The following is a 15,904-nucleotide window of genomic DNA, read 5'->3' on the forward strand; positions in this document are numbered from 1 at the left end:
AGTGTGCTTCAGAGTTGTGCTATAGAAGCGTGCTATAGAAGTGTGCGATAGAAGTGTGCTATAGTAGTGTTCTATAGAGTTGTGGTATAGAAGTGTGCTACAGGGTTGTGCTATAGAAGTGTCTTATTGAGTTGTGCTACAGAAGTGTGCTATAGAAGTGTGTTATAGAAGTTTTCTATAGAGTTGTGCTATCGAAGTGTCCTATAGAGTTGTGCTATCGAAGTGTCCTATAGAGTTGTGCTATAGGAGTGCGCTATAGAGGTGTGCTATAGGAGGGGGATATAGAGGTGTGCTATAGAAGTGTTCGATAGAGTTGTGCTATAGAAGGGTGCTATATAGATGTGCTATAGAAGTGTGATATAGAAGTGTGCTATAAAAGTGTGCTATAGAAGTCTGCTATAGAAGTGTGCTCTAGAGTTGTGCTATAGAGCTGTGCCATAGAAGTGTGCTATAGTAGAAGTATGCTATAGAAGAGTGCTAAAGAGTTGTGCTATAGCGGTGTGCTATAGAGTTGTCCTATAGAAGAGTGCTATAGAGTTGGGCTATAGAGCTGTGCTATAGAAGTGTGATATAGAAGTGTGCTATAGGGTTGTGCTATAGAAGTGTACTATAGAAGTGTTCTATAGAAATGTGCTATAGAAGTGTACTATAGAGTTGTGCTATTGAAGTGTGCTATAGAAGGGTGCTATATAGTTTTGCTATAGAAGTGTGCTGTAGAGTTGTGCTATAGAGAAGTGTGCTATAGAGATGTGCTATAGAAGTGTTTTATAGAGTTGTGCTATAGAGTTGTGCTATAGAGTTGTGCTATATAAGGGTGCTATATAGGTGTGCTATAGAAGTGTGCTATAGAGTGGTGCTATAGAAGTGTGCTATAGAAGTGTGCTATAGAAGTGTGCTATAGAGTTGTGCTATAGGAGTGTGCTATAGAGTTGTGTTATATAAGTGTGATATAGAAGTGTGCTATAGAGCTGTGCTATAGAGATGTGCTATAGAAGTGTGCTGTAGAGTTGTGCTATAGAAGTGTCCTATTGAGTTGTGCTATAGAAGTGAGCTATAGAGTTGTGCTATAGGAGTGTGCTATAGAAGTGTGGTATAGAGTTGTGCTATAGAAGTTTGCTTTAGAGTTGTGCTATAGAATTGTGCTATAGAGTTGTGCTAAAGAAGTGTGCTATAGAATTGTGCTATAGAAGTGTGCGATGGAGTTGTGCTATAGAAGTGAGCTATAGAGTTGTGCTATAGAGCTGTGCTATAGAGATGTGCTATAGAAGTGTGCTCTAGAGTTGTGCTATAGAAGAGTGCTATAGAGTTGTGCTATATAAGGGGGCTATATAGGTGTGCTATAGACGTGTGCTATAGAGTTTTGCTATATAAGGGTGCTATAGAGGTGTGCTATAGGAGTGTGCTATAGAAGTGTGCGATGGAGTTGTGCTATAGAAGTGAGCTATAGAAGTGTGCTATATTGTTGTGCTATAGAAGTGTGCGATGGAGTTGTGCTATAGAAGTGAGCTATAGAAGTGTGCTACAGCGTTGTGCTATAGAAGTGTGGTATAGAGTTGTGCTATAGAGGTGTGCTATAGGAGTGTGCTATAGAAGTGTGGTATAGAGTTGTGCTATAGAAGGGTGCTATATAGTTGTGCTATAGAAGTGTCCTATTGAGTTGTGCTATAGAAGTGAGCTATAGAAGTGTGCTATAAAAGAGTTGTGCTATAGAAGTGTGGTATAGAGTTTTGCTAAAGACGTGTGCTATAGAAGTGTGCGATAGAAGTGTTCTATAGAGTTGTGCTAGAGAAGTGTGCTACAGAGTTGTGCTATAGAGTTTTGCTATATAAGGGTGCTATAGAGGTGTGCTATAGAAGTGTGCGATAGAAGTGTTCTATAGAGTTGTGCTATATAAGGGTGCTATATAGCTGTGCTATAGAAGTGTGCTACAGCGTTGTGCTATAGAAGTGTGCTGTAGAGTTGTGCTATAGAAGTGTGCTATAGAAGTGTGCTATAGAGTTTTGCTAAAGAAGTGTGCTATAGAAGTGTGCTATAGAAGTGTGCTCTAGAGTTGTGCTATAGAAGTGTGCTATAGAAGTGTGCTATAAAAGTGTGCTATAGAAGTGTGCTATAGAGCTGTGCTATAGAAGTGTGCTATAGAGCTGTGCTATAGAAGTATGCTATGGAGGTGTGCTATAGAAGTGTGCTATAGAAGTGTGCTATAGAGTTGTGCTATAGAAGTGTGCTATAGAGTTGTGCTATAGAAGTGTGCTATAGAGTTGTGCTATAGATGTTGCTTATTGATGTACTTTTCTCCACACAAGGCGGACTAGTATTTATGACGTCGACATTTCCTGACACGAAAACCAATAACTAATTTGAATGAAGTCAAAGGAACAGACGTTTCAATCAAAGAATATGTTATTCGTTTACCTTCGTCTTCCTAACATGTAACATCCCAAAATCATCAAATTAAATACCGCACTGTGGTAAGATTAAGGCAGTTTATTATGCGTCTTACACACCCTCATAACCTAAAATTACACAATGTACTTTGGCAAGAGAAACGCTTCTTATCAACCTAAAAAACACGAGTTACATCGGTATTATTCATTTTTGACCCATTTTATTCCTTTGCCATAAGAATTTTCTAAAACTAACAAAATCTTTGTTCCACATGTCATTCTTAATATAGATTTTACCTAATGAATTAATTGACACAAAAGCTCTTCAGAAAGGGGGGGGGGGGGGGGGGATTCATGAATATTAAGTGGGGCGAATAAAGCAAAAATCAAACTGTATACAATGGTACATATATCATTAAAATATAGCATAGAAATAGAAACGTAGAATTAGATACGTTACAACGTTTTATCACATACTATTTTACATGTGGGTGGACAAACGAAACAAATTCAAATGCCTTCAAACTTTGCAGGCAGTTACAGAGAATGCAATGCCAAGGAATTACTTGGTTCGTGTGGAAAATTGAAAACGTCGTTAGCTTAATAGATTATCACCCTACGCAGCAATCGGTTTTATACAAGTATAAGGACACCCGTTCCTTTGGAACCGAATAAAAAAATTACCAATTAAAACTAGAGAAAATTCTAAAGGCATCGAGTTCAAAGAAATAAGCACTATCATCCATCTTATGTATGATATATCACACCTAAAAACACAAACTGTAATTTACTTGTATAATATGGATGAAGGTTTCCTATCGTTTGACCATGGCAAAATTTACACCTTAGTAATGAACTCTTTGGAGTTGCTGAAACTAATATGGATACCACAGAGATCAGGTTAATTGGCGATATGTTCTATGTAGAAGGTATCACTGTCAGCTTCCCAAGCCGCCACATCAGAATAACTGCTATCTTTGCTCAAAATAAAATTTTTTGAATTGTGTTTTGCAATTTTTGTATTAAATTTAAAATATTGAATCATATATCAAACAACTTTCACTTAGCTTTCGTCTAAATTATAACATCTATTTGCTTTACATGAAATACTGGAGACATTTATTAAGCTGATAATGAAAGCAAATATGGTTTGGTGAATGTAACGCTCCAATTAAAAATCTATTTCACAATGAAACCTATCGCTAGGAGGAGTGGCTCGATAATTGGTATCCGTGTACATTTTAAAAGGACACGGCGTTCCAACCGGATTGGAATTTCTAGAAAATCCTGGCACCCTGGATCTGCGCACCGATCCACCTGGCCAATATGTCATGACATTTAAATAGCACGTGCCAGGAACGCAGAGAGGTAGCTGTGAGGTTAGTATATTACTTATAAGATCGTGCCACTTAGAAAAAAGTTTAGCTTTAACATAACGTGAATTATTCATCAGTATGACAAGAAACGTCATTAACATATTACTACACTATACAATGTTAAATCAATGCAAACAGCCCCCTCCCCCCCATTCTTTTTTTAATTCGATCACAGAAAAGCCACATTCCGACTTCCCCTTCAGAAAAACTGGTTTTGCGTTCCGTCTTTCCATTTGGAGCACTTGGTTTTGAAATTAGAACTCGCCGTTGGATGACCTTGTCCCACCGTTGGATGACCTTGCCCCACCTTTGAATAACCATTCTCATATTCGAACTCTGATTCTGGTAACTTCATCATAAATTATGTAACAAGGTCAAAAAGTCATGTCTTAATACTGAAAATGGTACTCGGCTATAAGGCTCCTTAAAATTCTTTCGAAGTATTGACCAAATATGAATTTCTATTTCTTCACAGGTCTTTATTAGGGAGTTTTGAGTTTGAACATAGGAACGGTTTCATGCATACGAACTTAGTTTGTTTATCCCGACCTCCCCGTTGGAGCATTTGGTATCTATTCTGACTACCTTTTTGAACAGTTCTTCACTGATTTTGTTAGCATGCTAATAACAATACTCGTTTCTTATGTAACACTTTCTGCCTTGTGTAAATCAAAACGAGTGTATCTAGATCTATCATATTATGCCACGAAGAGATATTGAGGACTGAATATTTCACAGAGAACGTCAGTGTAGGCAGTTTGTTACAATTAAATGGCATCTATATCTATTGGATTTCATACTTAATCAGTGGACATTTAAGTAGTGGATAGTTTCATAATTTGTTAACAAACGCATCGACAGGATATTAAATTTATTTGACTATTGTGATTGGTCAATATCTCATCATGTAACATTTGTATATAGTTACATAATTAGTAAAATGGAAAGAAAACGATCTTAACAATAATAATAATAATTCGAGGTTCTTATATACCGCTTTATCACAACCTAGTTCGCAGGTCGTCTCAAAGTGGTTCACAAATTATTATCCGTGGTTATAGTGCCTTTGCAACCAGCCAATATCGTTCTCAACTCTCTGGGGAGCATACAGCCGGTGCTGCCATGTCGGCGCTCACAACTCTAGCATTAAACAATTCTAGCACTGCCCAATTCCATACTCATTTACAGCTGAGTAGACTGGAACAAGCGGAGTAAAATATCTTGCTCAAAGCGAACCCGCAACCCTTCGGTCACAAACCCGGCGTCCTACCACTAGACTACATTGTCTCCTGAGACGACATCGTATAACGCGCCGAAATAATTAGGAATCTAAGACAAAATCAAAATAAACTCAGACATAATACCCCCGCCCCACCCCCATACACACACCGTTACATTTTCCACAGAGACCTATAGCAGTCGTTAAACATACCACTGACTGCAGTCAGAACAATTGGCACAAACACAAACGCTAGTAAAATTGCTATAGAAAAAGTACTTTTAAGATTAGAAGAAACTTTGGAGTATCCTTGTGGACAGGAGTCAAGATTATTGTTTATCTGTCTCTACATATGTTAGACAAACGTTTGCTAGGTGGAAACTTGTGTAGTATATTGGTGTCCTATGTAACGCACTGTGTAACCTCTTGTTCGGATAGTACATCAGCTGAGTATGAATGTTTCGTACCTTGTCGGCTGACGTCAATAACACGTGAACGTCATCAATGTAATACGGTCATGAGGTCATTTACTAAATGGTGAATTCCATACGCGGAAAATATTATAGATATCGCCAAAACATATTTGGCAACTAACAACGACTGACGGCTATTACCAATTACACAACATGGTGTGAACATTTCTGTAGATTGTTTCAATTTCTACACCCTTATGGCATACCATTTATTTCTTCTTTTAAGCCGAAAAAGTATTTCCTTGGTTAAAATTAAAGTCTTCGAGCATGCTGATGAACTTTCTTTGCGGTTTCGATGTAACTATTTGAATTCTTGATTTTTAAACAATGTGTTACTTAGAATAATTTAGGGTTACATAGCGGAAGTCAGTAATTATGCAAAGAGTTTATCCTTCCGGAAAAGATGGTCGTATTCGTTTTGCTATTTTAATGTCTCCGTGAATGTTATCCCCTTTGCACTCTATCTAAGACGGATATTTTTATCATTCCTGATTCTGTTAATACATTGCTTTGGGCATATGTTGATTAAACGTTTTATTTTCAAACCAAACTTTACGTGCAGTATCATGAATACAAGTTATTTTGGGTTGTTCATAATTGATAGAATCTGACAGATTAATTTCAAGATATTCGATTGATCACGTTGTAAAATAAAAAAAGATGGACCAAGGTTTCATCAAACGAAAACGAAATCTGATATTATTTTTTGTTTGTACTAAAAGACTTTGTGGACTATCTAAATTTGGTCTATTCACGATATATGTTACAATTGGGCATACAGTTTTATTTCTTTCAGTTTCAGAGTTTTTCCATCAGAACCTCCCTTCACAGTTCCTAAATAAGGCATCACATCAAATGCCCTTAACGAACATCTTCCAGGGCTTATATAATTGCATTTCTCTGTCTAGGCCCGGTCTCCTGGGGACAAAGCTTTGAAGCCAAAGTAGATTTACTGTAGACCTGCTAATGCGCTTCAGCAAATTTGAATGCATGTCTTGATAGCGTAAGTAAACTTCCCCTAATCCGTGAATGATACACCCTTCAATGAATAACGGTATTGGGAACATAAAAATAGAAACACCTAGCTCTATCCCTCTGTACGAGCAAATGAGTTGCATGATGTTAGTGTCCCCTACCAGAACGATGTGTCTAGTAATGTGGGTGCTCTGTAATGTGACGGGTCAGGCGACCCCATACAGAGTCACAGATCGAGTAATATTGGTACCCTGAACAGTAACCGATCGATTAATTCTGAGTCTCCTTCAGAGTCATGAGTCGAGTAATATTGGTACCCCGAACAGTTACCGATCGACTAATTCTGAGTCTCCTTCAGAGTCATGAGTCAAGTAATATTGGTACCCTGAACAGTTACCGATCGAGTAATTATGAGTCTCCTTCAGAGTCATGAGTCGAGTAATATTATTACCCTGAACAGTAACCGATCGCTTAATTCTGAGTCTCCTTCAGAGTCATGAGTCAAGTAATATTGGTACCCTGAACAGTTACCGATCGAGTAATTATGAGTCTCCTTCAGAGTCATGAGTCGAGTAATATTATTACCCTGAACAGTAACCGATCGATTGATTCTGAGTCTCCTTCAGAGTCATGAGTCGAGTAATATTGGTACCCTGAACAGTAATCGATCGATTAATTCTGAGTCTCCTTCAGAGTCACAGGTCGAGTAATATTGGTACCCTGAACAGTTACCGATCGATTAATTCTGAGTCTCCTTCAGATTTATGAGTTGAGTAATATTGGTACCCTGAACAGTTACCGATCGAGTAATTCAGAGTCTCCTTCAGAGTCATGAGTCGAGTAATATTGTCATTAAATCAATATTGTTTCATAATTGATCGATATATCTCATTACAGTTTATAAATTATCTGCATTTTTACAACCTTAAACGTAAAGCCTTTTTAGAATTAAATTGATGTCCTGATTTTACGAACAGTTAGATCTAGGTAAATGTTCTCCCCTCTGTTATTTGATCTGATGTGTTTTAGGGGTGGATGTATCTTGACTTCCTATTAACGGATTGTAGTCCATATCCTCCTGTTTGATGACGTTGTTATCCATACAACCTATTGCTGACCTTAGTATTGACCTTACAACTTCCTTTCCTCTTAACAAACATCGTGAATAATTCTTATCGGACTTGTTAGTCACACGACATAAAGGAAGTCATTATGATCGATACGTTTAGAAGACAAACGGATCTGTTCGACTGATTGACGTTCCAGCTTCCCTAATCAGAGTACCTGTAAATAATTTAATACTACATGAAAGGAATAACTATTCTGAGTTTTGTACAGACGTAATAAAATCGGAAACCTCTTATGTGTTCACCCTTTTTATTCTTTTTAAAACATAGACATATATCTTGCCCACAAAGAATTTGGAATCAAAATATTTATGATTACAATTTCCGTATCTTTGTTATAATTCTGATTATATCCAGTTCGATATATGATTTTAGAACTTTTTCGGGAGAATTATAATACTCGTTGTCTTATATTAAGAAATAGGCAGTTATAATGAATGCATTAGTGAACACCATACACTAATACATGCTTCTACACCATATAACACATGGTTATTGTTTCAGTACAATATACTTCAACACAAACGATTTTCTTTTTATATCAATAAATTGTACAAAATTGTTTCACGAAACTAAATTATAATGTTGTTTATTCCGAAGTCATGCAAGAAAAAATGTATTTGCACAGTAACACATTCATGTATATCGATATGAAAAAAAAGTTTGATCAAATTGAACTTGAAAGTGAAAAACAATCCTTAAATAATGTTAAGTGATGTCACAAATAACTATATAATTCAATAATGCTATCCAATTATTATTATGATGTCTCAAACGACCAAGTGTAAATTGGGGGAAAACACTTTTCAAGTGAATGATTTATCGTATTACCGTGTAATTATGATTTTAAGCTATAGTGAGAACTGTGTCAACATTTAAAAAAAATACTCCACTCCTATAACAACATAAGAAATCATACACAGAACGGTAACATTCTGTCTTTATTTTTTATTATATGTTTCTCCTGCCCACACAACTCCAACATTCCAGGTGGAGGTGGTACTATAAATAATACCGTTAGAAGCACGGTCCCACTACTAATAGAACACATTACATCTCCAGCACACACGTAGGCATAAACACATATGAAGATATAAGCCAGGTGGCATAGGACTAGTAGTTAGCACCTGACAAGGCAGCTCCTGCGAAATCCTCAAAAATTATATTGATTAATGTATATGCTATAATTGTATTAATTGTGTATCTATGTACTGTAAAGCGATTTAGAGTGGCTTATGCTAGCTATATAGGGCGCTATATCAAATGTTGTATATTATTATTATACATATAGAGAAGTGTATTATCATGAAGACAGTAATCATACTGATGTATGATTGATGCACGGTAACAAAGCGCTAGATCGTGCGTCTGGTAATGTCTATGACGAGTTTACTTCTTTTAGCATATATGTAATGTATTTGATACATATGTGGCCGGTAACATAGTTCTCACAGACTTATCAGATGCACCTATCCAACGTTAGATTAATTGTGCTGGTATCAACGTCAACAAAGATGTCTTTCCTTTTATATTTTCAATAATTCAGCCTACTCAACTTGTCAGTCACTATATCTGTAATTACTTATGTAGCTTCATCTCCATGTCACTAGATTGTAAACGTTCAAAACCATACATTTTCCTCGGTATTCATTACAGTCCATCCCTACTACAATCGTAAGAGAGCATTCCTGTTAAGATTGCTTTGTTGTTCACTGCCTATCATAAGTGAATGTTTTCCAAGTTAAATAGTTCTGTTGACCAACAAATTGCCAGGGTCTCCTTCACGAGATAATTCTATCTACGCTGAAGAGATTGTACAGTCGTCCTCTTCGCCTGCTTTTCTCCCTAAACGATTCCAGTGCTTACCATGATAATAGACCTGATGTCTACATTGTTAGGGATTTTTTTCTTGTATCTCGAAATTATGGCAGTGGTTATGTGAGGTACAGCAACTTAAGTGACAGCTAATTGTCATCAACCTATGTTGTGCTGGTTGTGTCTCCTGCACTTTTGATGTCGATCAGGTTTTTGTACCGGCTTAGAGTACGAGTCTTGTCCTGGTGTGTTATAGATGTTTTTCGTGTTCTACTTTATACTATTTGGCAATAAACTGAGAAGTGATATGCGCATGTACATGTTGTATGACGGAATAGGTAACGAGGGCGAGAAAATGTTGGAAAAATAATTAACAAAAAGCCTCTTAGGTCTGAGTAAAATATTTTCAAAACATTTCCGAAAACCTAGTTAAATATTTCAACATAATACATAAACAAACAGAATGCACATATGACCTAGATATTCGAATTATTTTAACTCTTGTGGGTTAAAACAATGTCAGGCAGTTTTCCTCATTTATTTCTTTAACCTTGGCATGTTCCGGTAGGAGCAAGCACACCTCATAATTCACTTGTTTAATTTATCGTAAATATTACTAAAAATATTAAAGCCATAGAACATGCAGTTTGCTTGCTGCCAATAGTGATATGAACACCCAACAATCTTTGTTTATAGTCAATGTTTTGGTTTTGCGATGAAACATATGATAAATAATAAATACCCATTTCGTCAATCAATAAAAAACATTTATCGTACAACAACACAAGAAACCAACAATTGACAGATTCATAAACACTATTTTTAGTGACGTCATGGTATGAATTTTGAAAGATAACTATCGAGAACTATAGGTCTTCAGCACATTTAGAAGTTTAACAAAAACATATTTTGTTTGTTATTCAGATAATCTTGGAATATATTTCAAACAAAAATGCATGTACAATTTCCTAACAGGGGAATTCGAAACCAGTCATGCGTTTGTTTTGTTTCATTCGTAACACGGAGGAGTACTTTGGAAGAGCGTTGCAACTGCATGTTTCGCAAAACAATCATACACACGCATTATACATGTACACTCGTTATTAACCAATGAAAATTGTCGTTACATCTCAGACGTAGTATAATACAGTATAACTAATGAGGGAGATACAAGGGCGCATTATTATAACTTAGAGATACATAAACGACTTATTTAAGGAATGATTTTTATTTTTTCAACATTTATGAGGTCATAACAACAATGGGTTTATGGACATATTGAATGAATCGCGTTAGCGATTCATGTAAAATATGTCCAAAAACCCATTGTTGTTATGACCTCATAAATGTTGAAAAAATAAATATCATTCCTTATATTTACATTGACGAATCCTTTCAGTGGATCGATATAACAACGAATAAAACAAATAAACAGGGTTTGTTCCTGCTTATACACGGGTGCAACGCAGTGGCGAGAACAGTGTTTTTTCGCGGGGAAATGTGACACTATCGTGAGAGATCTTAGCAACCGTCAACAACAATAACACAACAAAATGTAGTTCCATATTCAATGTTTATTTGTAGCACAGGACACGTGAATACGTGGATATTTCACCAAGCACAGTTCAATAATATTTTAAGATGTAAGAATTAAGCATCTAGGTCGGTCGTTCCGAGTGAGTTGTTTTTGTAGTGTATTATTACGCAGTGTGATCAGGTTACTATCAGTTCCCACGTGCTGAGATTCTATGAACACCTGTGTTATGCATTTATGAATGTAATTTTTTGTCAATGGGTCTAAGCATACAGAATGTAAATATACACAAATATTACGTCTGTAAGCTATCAGCATCGTTGTAGAAATATCCATTGGGTTTTAACACAGCTTTCTCCTACAACTAAAGTAGTATATTTATATAATATATTGTCTGATGCGTTTGTTGCTAAAAGGTGATGACATGTTCCGGCATCAGCCGTAAGTGTTAGTAAGATAGTTGTTCGACAATACAACAACAGTAATATTATATCATTAATAACAAAAAATATTTAATGGTCTGTAACAATTTATGTTTGCATTTCAGAAGGAGACCATATTCTGTAGATTTTTTAAGGTATTAGTTTTATAATCAGCTTAACTATCAAATATCTTTTCGTTATATATTATATATTTTTACATAGGTAAGGCATGCGCAATGGCGCACATTGCGAAACATTAGGAACACCACATAGCTATAACTGAGAACAATTACAACACCTAACCTATTGAGATAGACACGCGTTATAGAGTATAGTTTATAATTACAAATCATCCGGTTTGCAATGCCATATCTGATCCATTCATGTTTGTAGATTATATTGTGTTAAGCACACAGTGCTTGTATCGATACAAGCCTGCAGGCTATTGGTAACTTGTCTTCTCTTTATCTTTTCCAGTGAACATGCAATTGTATATTGAACTTCGTTCCTGATAACAATTTAGTGACATTCACACTGATGGGCCGGGGGAAATGAGGGTCGAGGTGTTTGAGGATAGCGACTAGATATGAGGGTGCTGATAACCCGGCCTCCTCCCGTCCGCACCTTATCTCAGCTATTTGGCCGTACAGCAAAGTGCGGGTTATATTCGAACGGATCAATACAGCTATCTTATGCGAGCTCTGTAAAAGATCGCATGGCCACATTTTGGTATTGTCAACATGGATAATTGTATAAATTCGCTATGACAATGTGCCTCAGTATCTTAAAATTTGAAGAAAATATCCACGACTGTTCTTTTTTTTTACCTTACATTCTTAATGTGTGAATATGAAATTGAAACAGTCCTCTATTGATTAAACATTTGGAAACAGACTTGAAAACATTGATTTAATGCAACTAACATAGGGATAAAAATAGCCTCTTAAACTCAATATTCTTACCATAAGGATGCTTACACTATGTTGTTTTAAACAATAGGAAATCGCAAAATCGTACATGCTTTTTTCATTCGTAGGTTTCTTGCCATTTTTTTTGTTATTATGGAGTGTTAAACATAGATGCATTATGGATATTAATTCGGATTTGTTTTTTAAATATAATAAAAAAAGACATGGAGTTGGTTTAGCTTATTGTTTTATGTTGCACCAACAATACTTACCAAAAAAGACCCAACATCTGTATAAATGTTAGTTGAATCCAAATACAAACTAAACATTCTTATAATGATAACTCAATTAGAAATTGTATTTTTACCTCATGTTATAATATATGTAATTGTCAATACAAAAAATCTCTAAATGGGCGATATGCATGAAAATAAATTGTTTAGACTAGGTTTTCGAGACGTGTGACAAGGCAGTGATATAACACGTGAACCAGTTATTAGTATCTTATTACGGAAGCCTATACGTGTCCACAACCTTGTTCGTAGGTCGTCTCAAAGCGGTTCACAAAGTGTTACCCGTGGTTATAAGGCATTTGCAGCCAGCCAATATCTTTCTCAACTCCCTGGGAAGCATACAGCCGGTGCAGCCATTTCGGCGCTCACAGCTAGCATTTAACAATTCTAGCACTACCCAACCACGTACTTATTTACAGCTGAGTAGACTGGAACAAGCGGAGTAAAGTATCTTGCTCAAAGATACTACAGAGTGCCGTGACGTGACTCGAACCCATAACCCTTCGGTCACGAGCCCGGCGTCCTAGCACTAGACTACCGTGCTATTTTGTACATGAATTTTGAAATCATATCATCTCTCTATATCGATGAACTTTCAAGTTCAAGGTGAATATAAAATTGAAATAGAATCGGACATATAATGTACGTGCTGCCCCTTATAGTGTATGAACAGTCGTCGCCAAAAGACATAATTCTAACATATTGTAGTACCTTGGGGTTTTACGTTCTCTACATGCCGCATGGACATGGGGACACAACAGCTCGACAAATGGCTTCCATCAAAACACGTTGTATTTTATTCATCGAGTACATACATACAAATAACAGGTAAGACACGGAGGACTTTGACCCCATCTTATTTGGTTGTATTAAAAACCGACATATACAAAGACCGATAAGGACCAATATGATGCAGGGTAACCACTACATTACACATATGTTCAGCTGTCTCCTTGCATCCATTAGTGCCCTATCTAGCGCTACAGCTAGATGCTTGCTTTGTGACAGTTTGAGCTGACAACGGGCTTTTTTAATCTAACGTAGGAATGTCTCTCTCTAACTCAAAATGTTAGGGAGTCTGTTATCGGTAGGCTGCAAGGAGTAGCCAGCAAACCAACCATCATGTACTTTTAACCCAGCATCAGATGCTTAAACCAAGCACGGGAGTCACCTCTCCAAGTAGGTTATACTTCAAACAAGCATTTGAGACTAACAACCGTTGATATTGTATTTAAAAGGGAATATGCATACTTTAACACGCATTGGAGACTTCAATCAAACAACCATGCGTAATGTTAAACAAAGCATGCACTACTTCTTACATGTATGCATAACGTCCAATCTTCAAACCAATCATAGTTTATATTAAACCAAGCTATCGAAACTTTTAACCAAGCATGCAACACTTTGAACCAAGCATGCAACACTTTGAACCAAGCGTGCAACACTTTGGACCAAGGGTGCGACACTTTGAACCAAGCGTTCAACACTTTAAACCAAGCATGCAACACTTTGAACCAAGCATGCACCACTTTGAATCAAGCGTGCGACACTTTGAACCAAGCGTGCGACACTTCGAACCAAGCATGCAACACTTTGAACCAAGCATGCAACACTTTGAACCAAGCATGCAACACTTTGAACCAAGCATGCAACACTTTGAACCAAGCATGCAACACTTTGAACCAAGCATGCAACACTTTGAACCAAGCATGCAACACTTTGAACCAAGCATGCAACACTTTGAACCAAGCATGCAACACTTTGAACCAAGCGTGCGACACTTCGAACCAAGCGTGCGACACTTTGAACCAAGCATGCAACACTTTGAACCAAGCATGCAACACTTTGAACCAAGCATGCACCTCTTTGAATCAAGCGTGCGACACTTTGAACCAAGCATGCACCACTTTGAACCAAGCGTGCGACACTTCGAACCAAGCTTGCGACACTTTGACCCAAGCATGCAACACTTTGAACCAAGCGTGCGACACTTCGAACCAATCATGCAACATTTTGAACCAAGCATGCAACACTTTGAACCAAGCGTGTGACACTTTGAAACAAGCGTGCGACACTTTGAACTAAGCGTGCGACACTTTGAATCAAGCGTGCGACACTTTGAACCAATCATGCAACATTTCAAATCAAACAAAGACACTTAATACAAACAATGCAATACAAAGAAAGCAAGCGTGCGATATTTCGAAAAAGCATAACAAGCAAGCCAAATTTCAAACCACGCGTTTGGGACTTTACGACAAATCAAACAAGCATGCAAAACTTCCAGAAACACGTCAGACCAAGCATGTGATACTTAAAAACCATGTAATACCAGACACACATACCAGACTTTAAAAGCTTAGTATTTCTAAAACTATATTGATCTAAACCGGATACAGCTGTACCATTAAACCGATTAAACAAATTTGAACAAACGTATGGAAATAACCTCTAATGTTCGAGTAACAGAAACAGGAATCTTCAGTGTTCAAGCTCTATATATTATATGATAAAACCTTTCTGGAACAGCGTTTACCGGATTATCGGATCTCAAATTAAAGAATCTGCACTACAACTTGTCGTCATCTTTTTCCCTATGGCTGTCCTCTGTTTGCTTACGACAGGGAGGGTATTGGTGATCTACTCAGGTAAAAAGATGGTATAGGTGTAAAGTACGTGCGTGCATGTCTCATGCAATGGAACTGATCAATATATCATCAATGTAGACTGGCATCCACATAAAGTGGAGCCAAGACACATGTTCTCAACATCGGCAATCATTACCAGTTCGCGAGATTAGAAGACTAAAGTAACATGTGTGATCGTGTAAGCTTTCGGCACATATTTGCTTTAGCATGAAGTTAAGATATCGGAAGACCATTTATACACACACTGTGTACTTGTCTGTAGGGCACTGTTAAGAACCCAGAGTAACAAGATAACGCCTAATAAAATACAGTACGTGAAATTGTCGTTGACAATGTGGGACAAATTGAGATGTTGCACCACAACGGGCACCAAAGACACAATGTAACATGTCAGCGAAAACATGTTTTCGGAGAGATTTAAAAACACTATCTATACACATAATTGATTGAATTTCTCTATCATTTCCTTGCTTGGTTCACCAGATAACTCTAGATAAATCAGATTGCATTGCTTGAATCCACCTATTGCAAGGTGTTCTCAACAGGTCTGAAAAGTAATAAAAAGTGAAAATCCCACAACAGGACTCAGATACAACCACCATTTTGTTATAAAACCCTTTGACCAAAAAATGACCGAGATCGTCTGCTGAGGAAAAACGTTCTCTTCTTCATCATCAGTCTACTGACCAAACAGGAAAGAGCCTGGATTGGCGCGCGCGGGAAAACG

General features: G+C 37.0%; 1 protein-coding gene across 1 annotated transcript; it reads left to right on the forward strand.

Annotated features, from left to right (window-relative positions):
- The first annotated feature begins 13,923 nt into the window (after nucleotides 1-13,923).
- Nucleotides 13,924-14,580, forward strand: LOC110449556 (extensin-3-like). Its single transcript, XM_021496504.1, has one exon. It carries the CDS (start codon nucleotides 13,924-13,926, stop codon nucleotides 14,578-14,580), a length of 657 nt encoding a protein of 218 aa, XP_021352179.1.
- Nucleotides 14,581-15,904: the final 1,324 nt, after the last annotated feature.

This window comes from Mizuhopecten yessoensis, unplaced genomic scaffold (assembly GCF_002113885.1).
Source record: "Mizuhopecten yessoensis strain PY_sf001 unplaced genomic scaffold, ASM211388v2 scaffold4631, whole genome shotgun sequence".
Taxonomy (NCBI): Eukaryota; Metazoa; Mollusca; class Bivalvia; order Pectinida; family Pectinidae; genus Mizuhopecten; species Mizuhopecten yessoensis.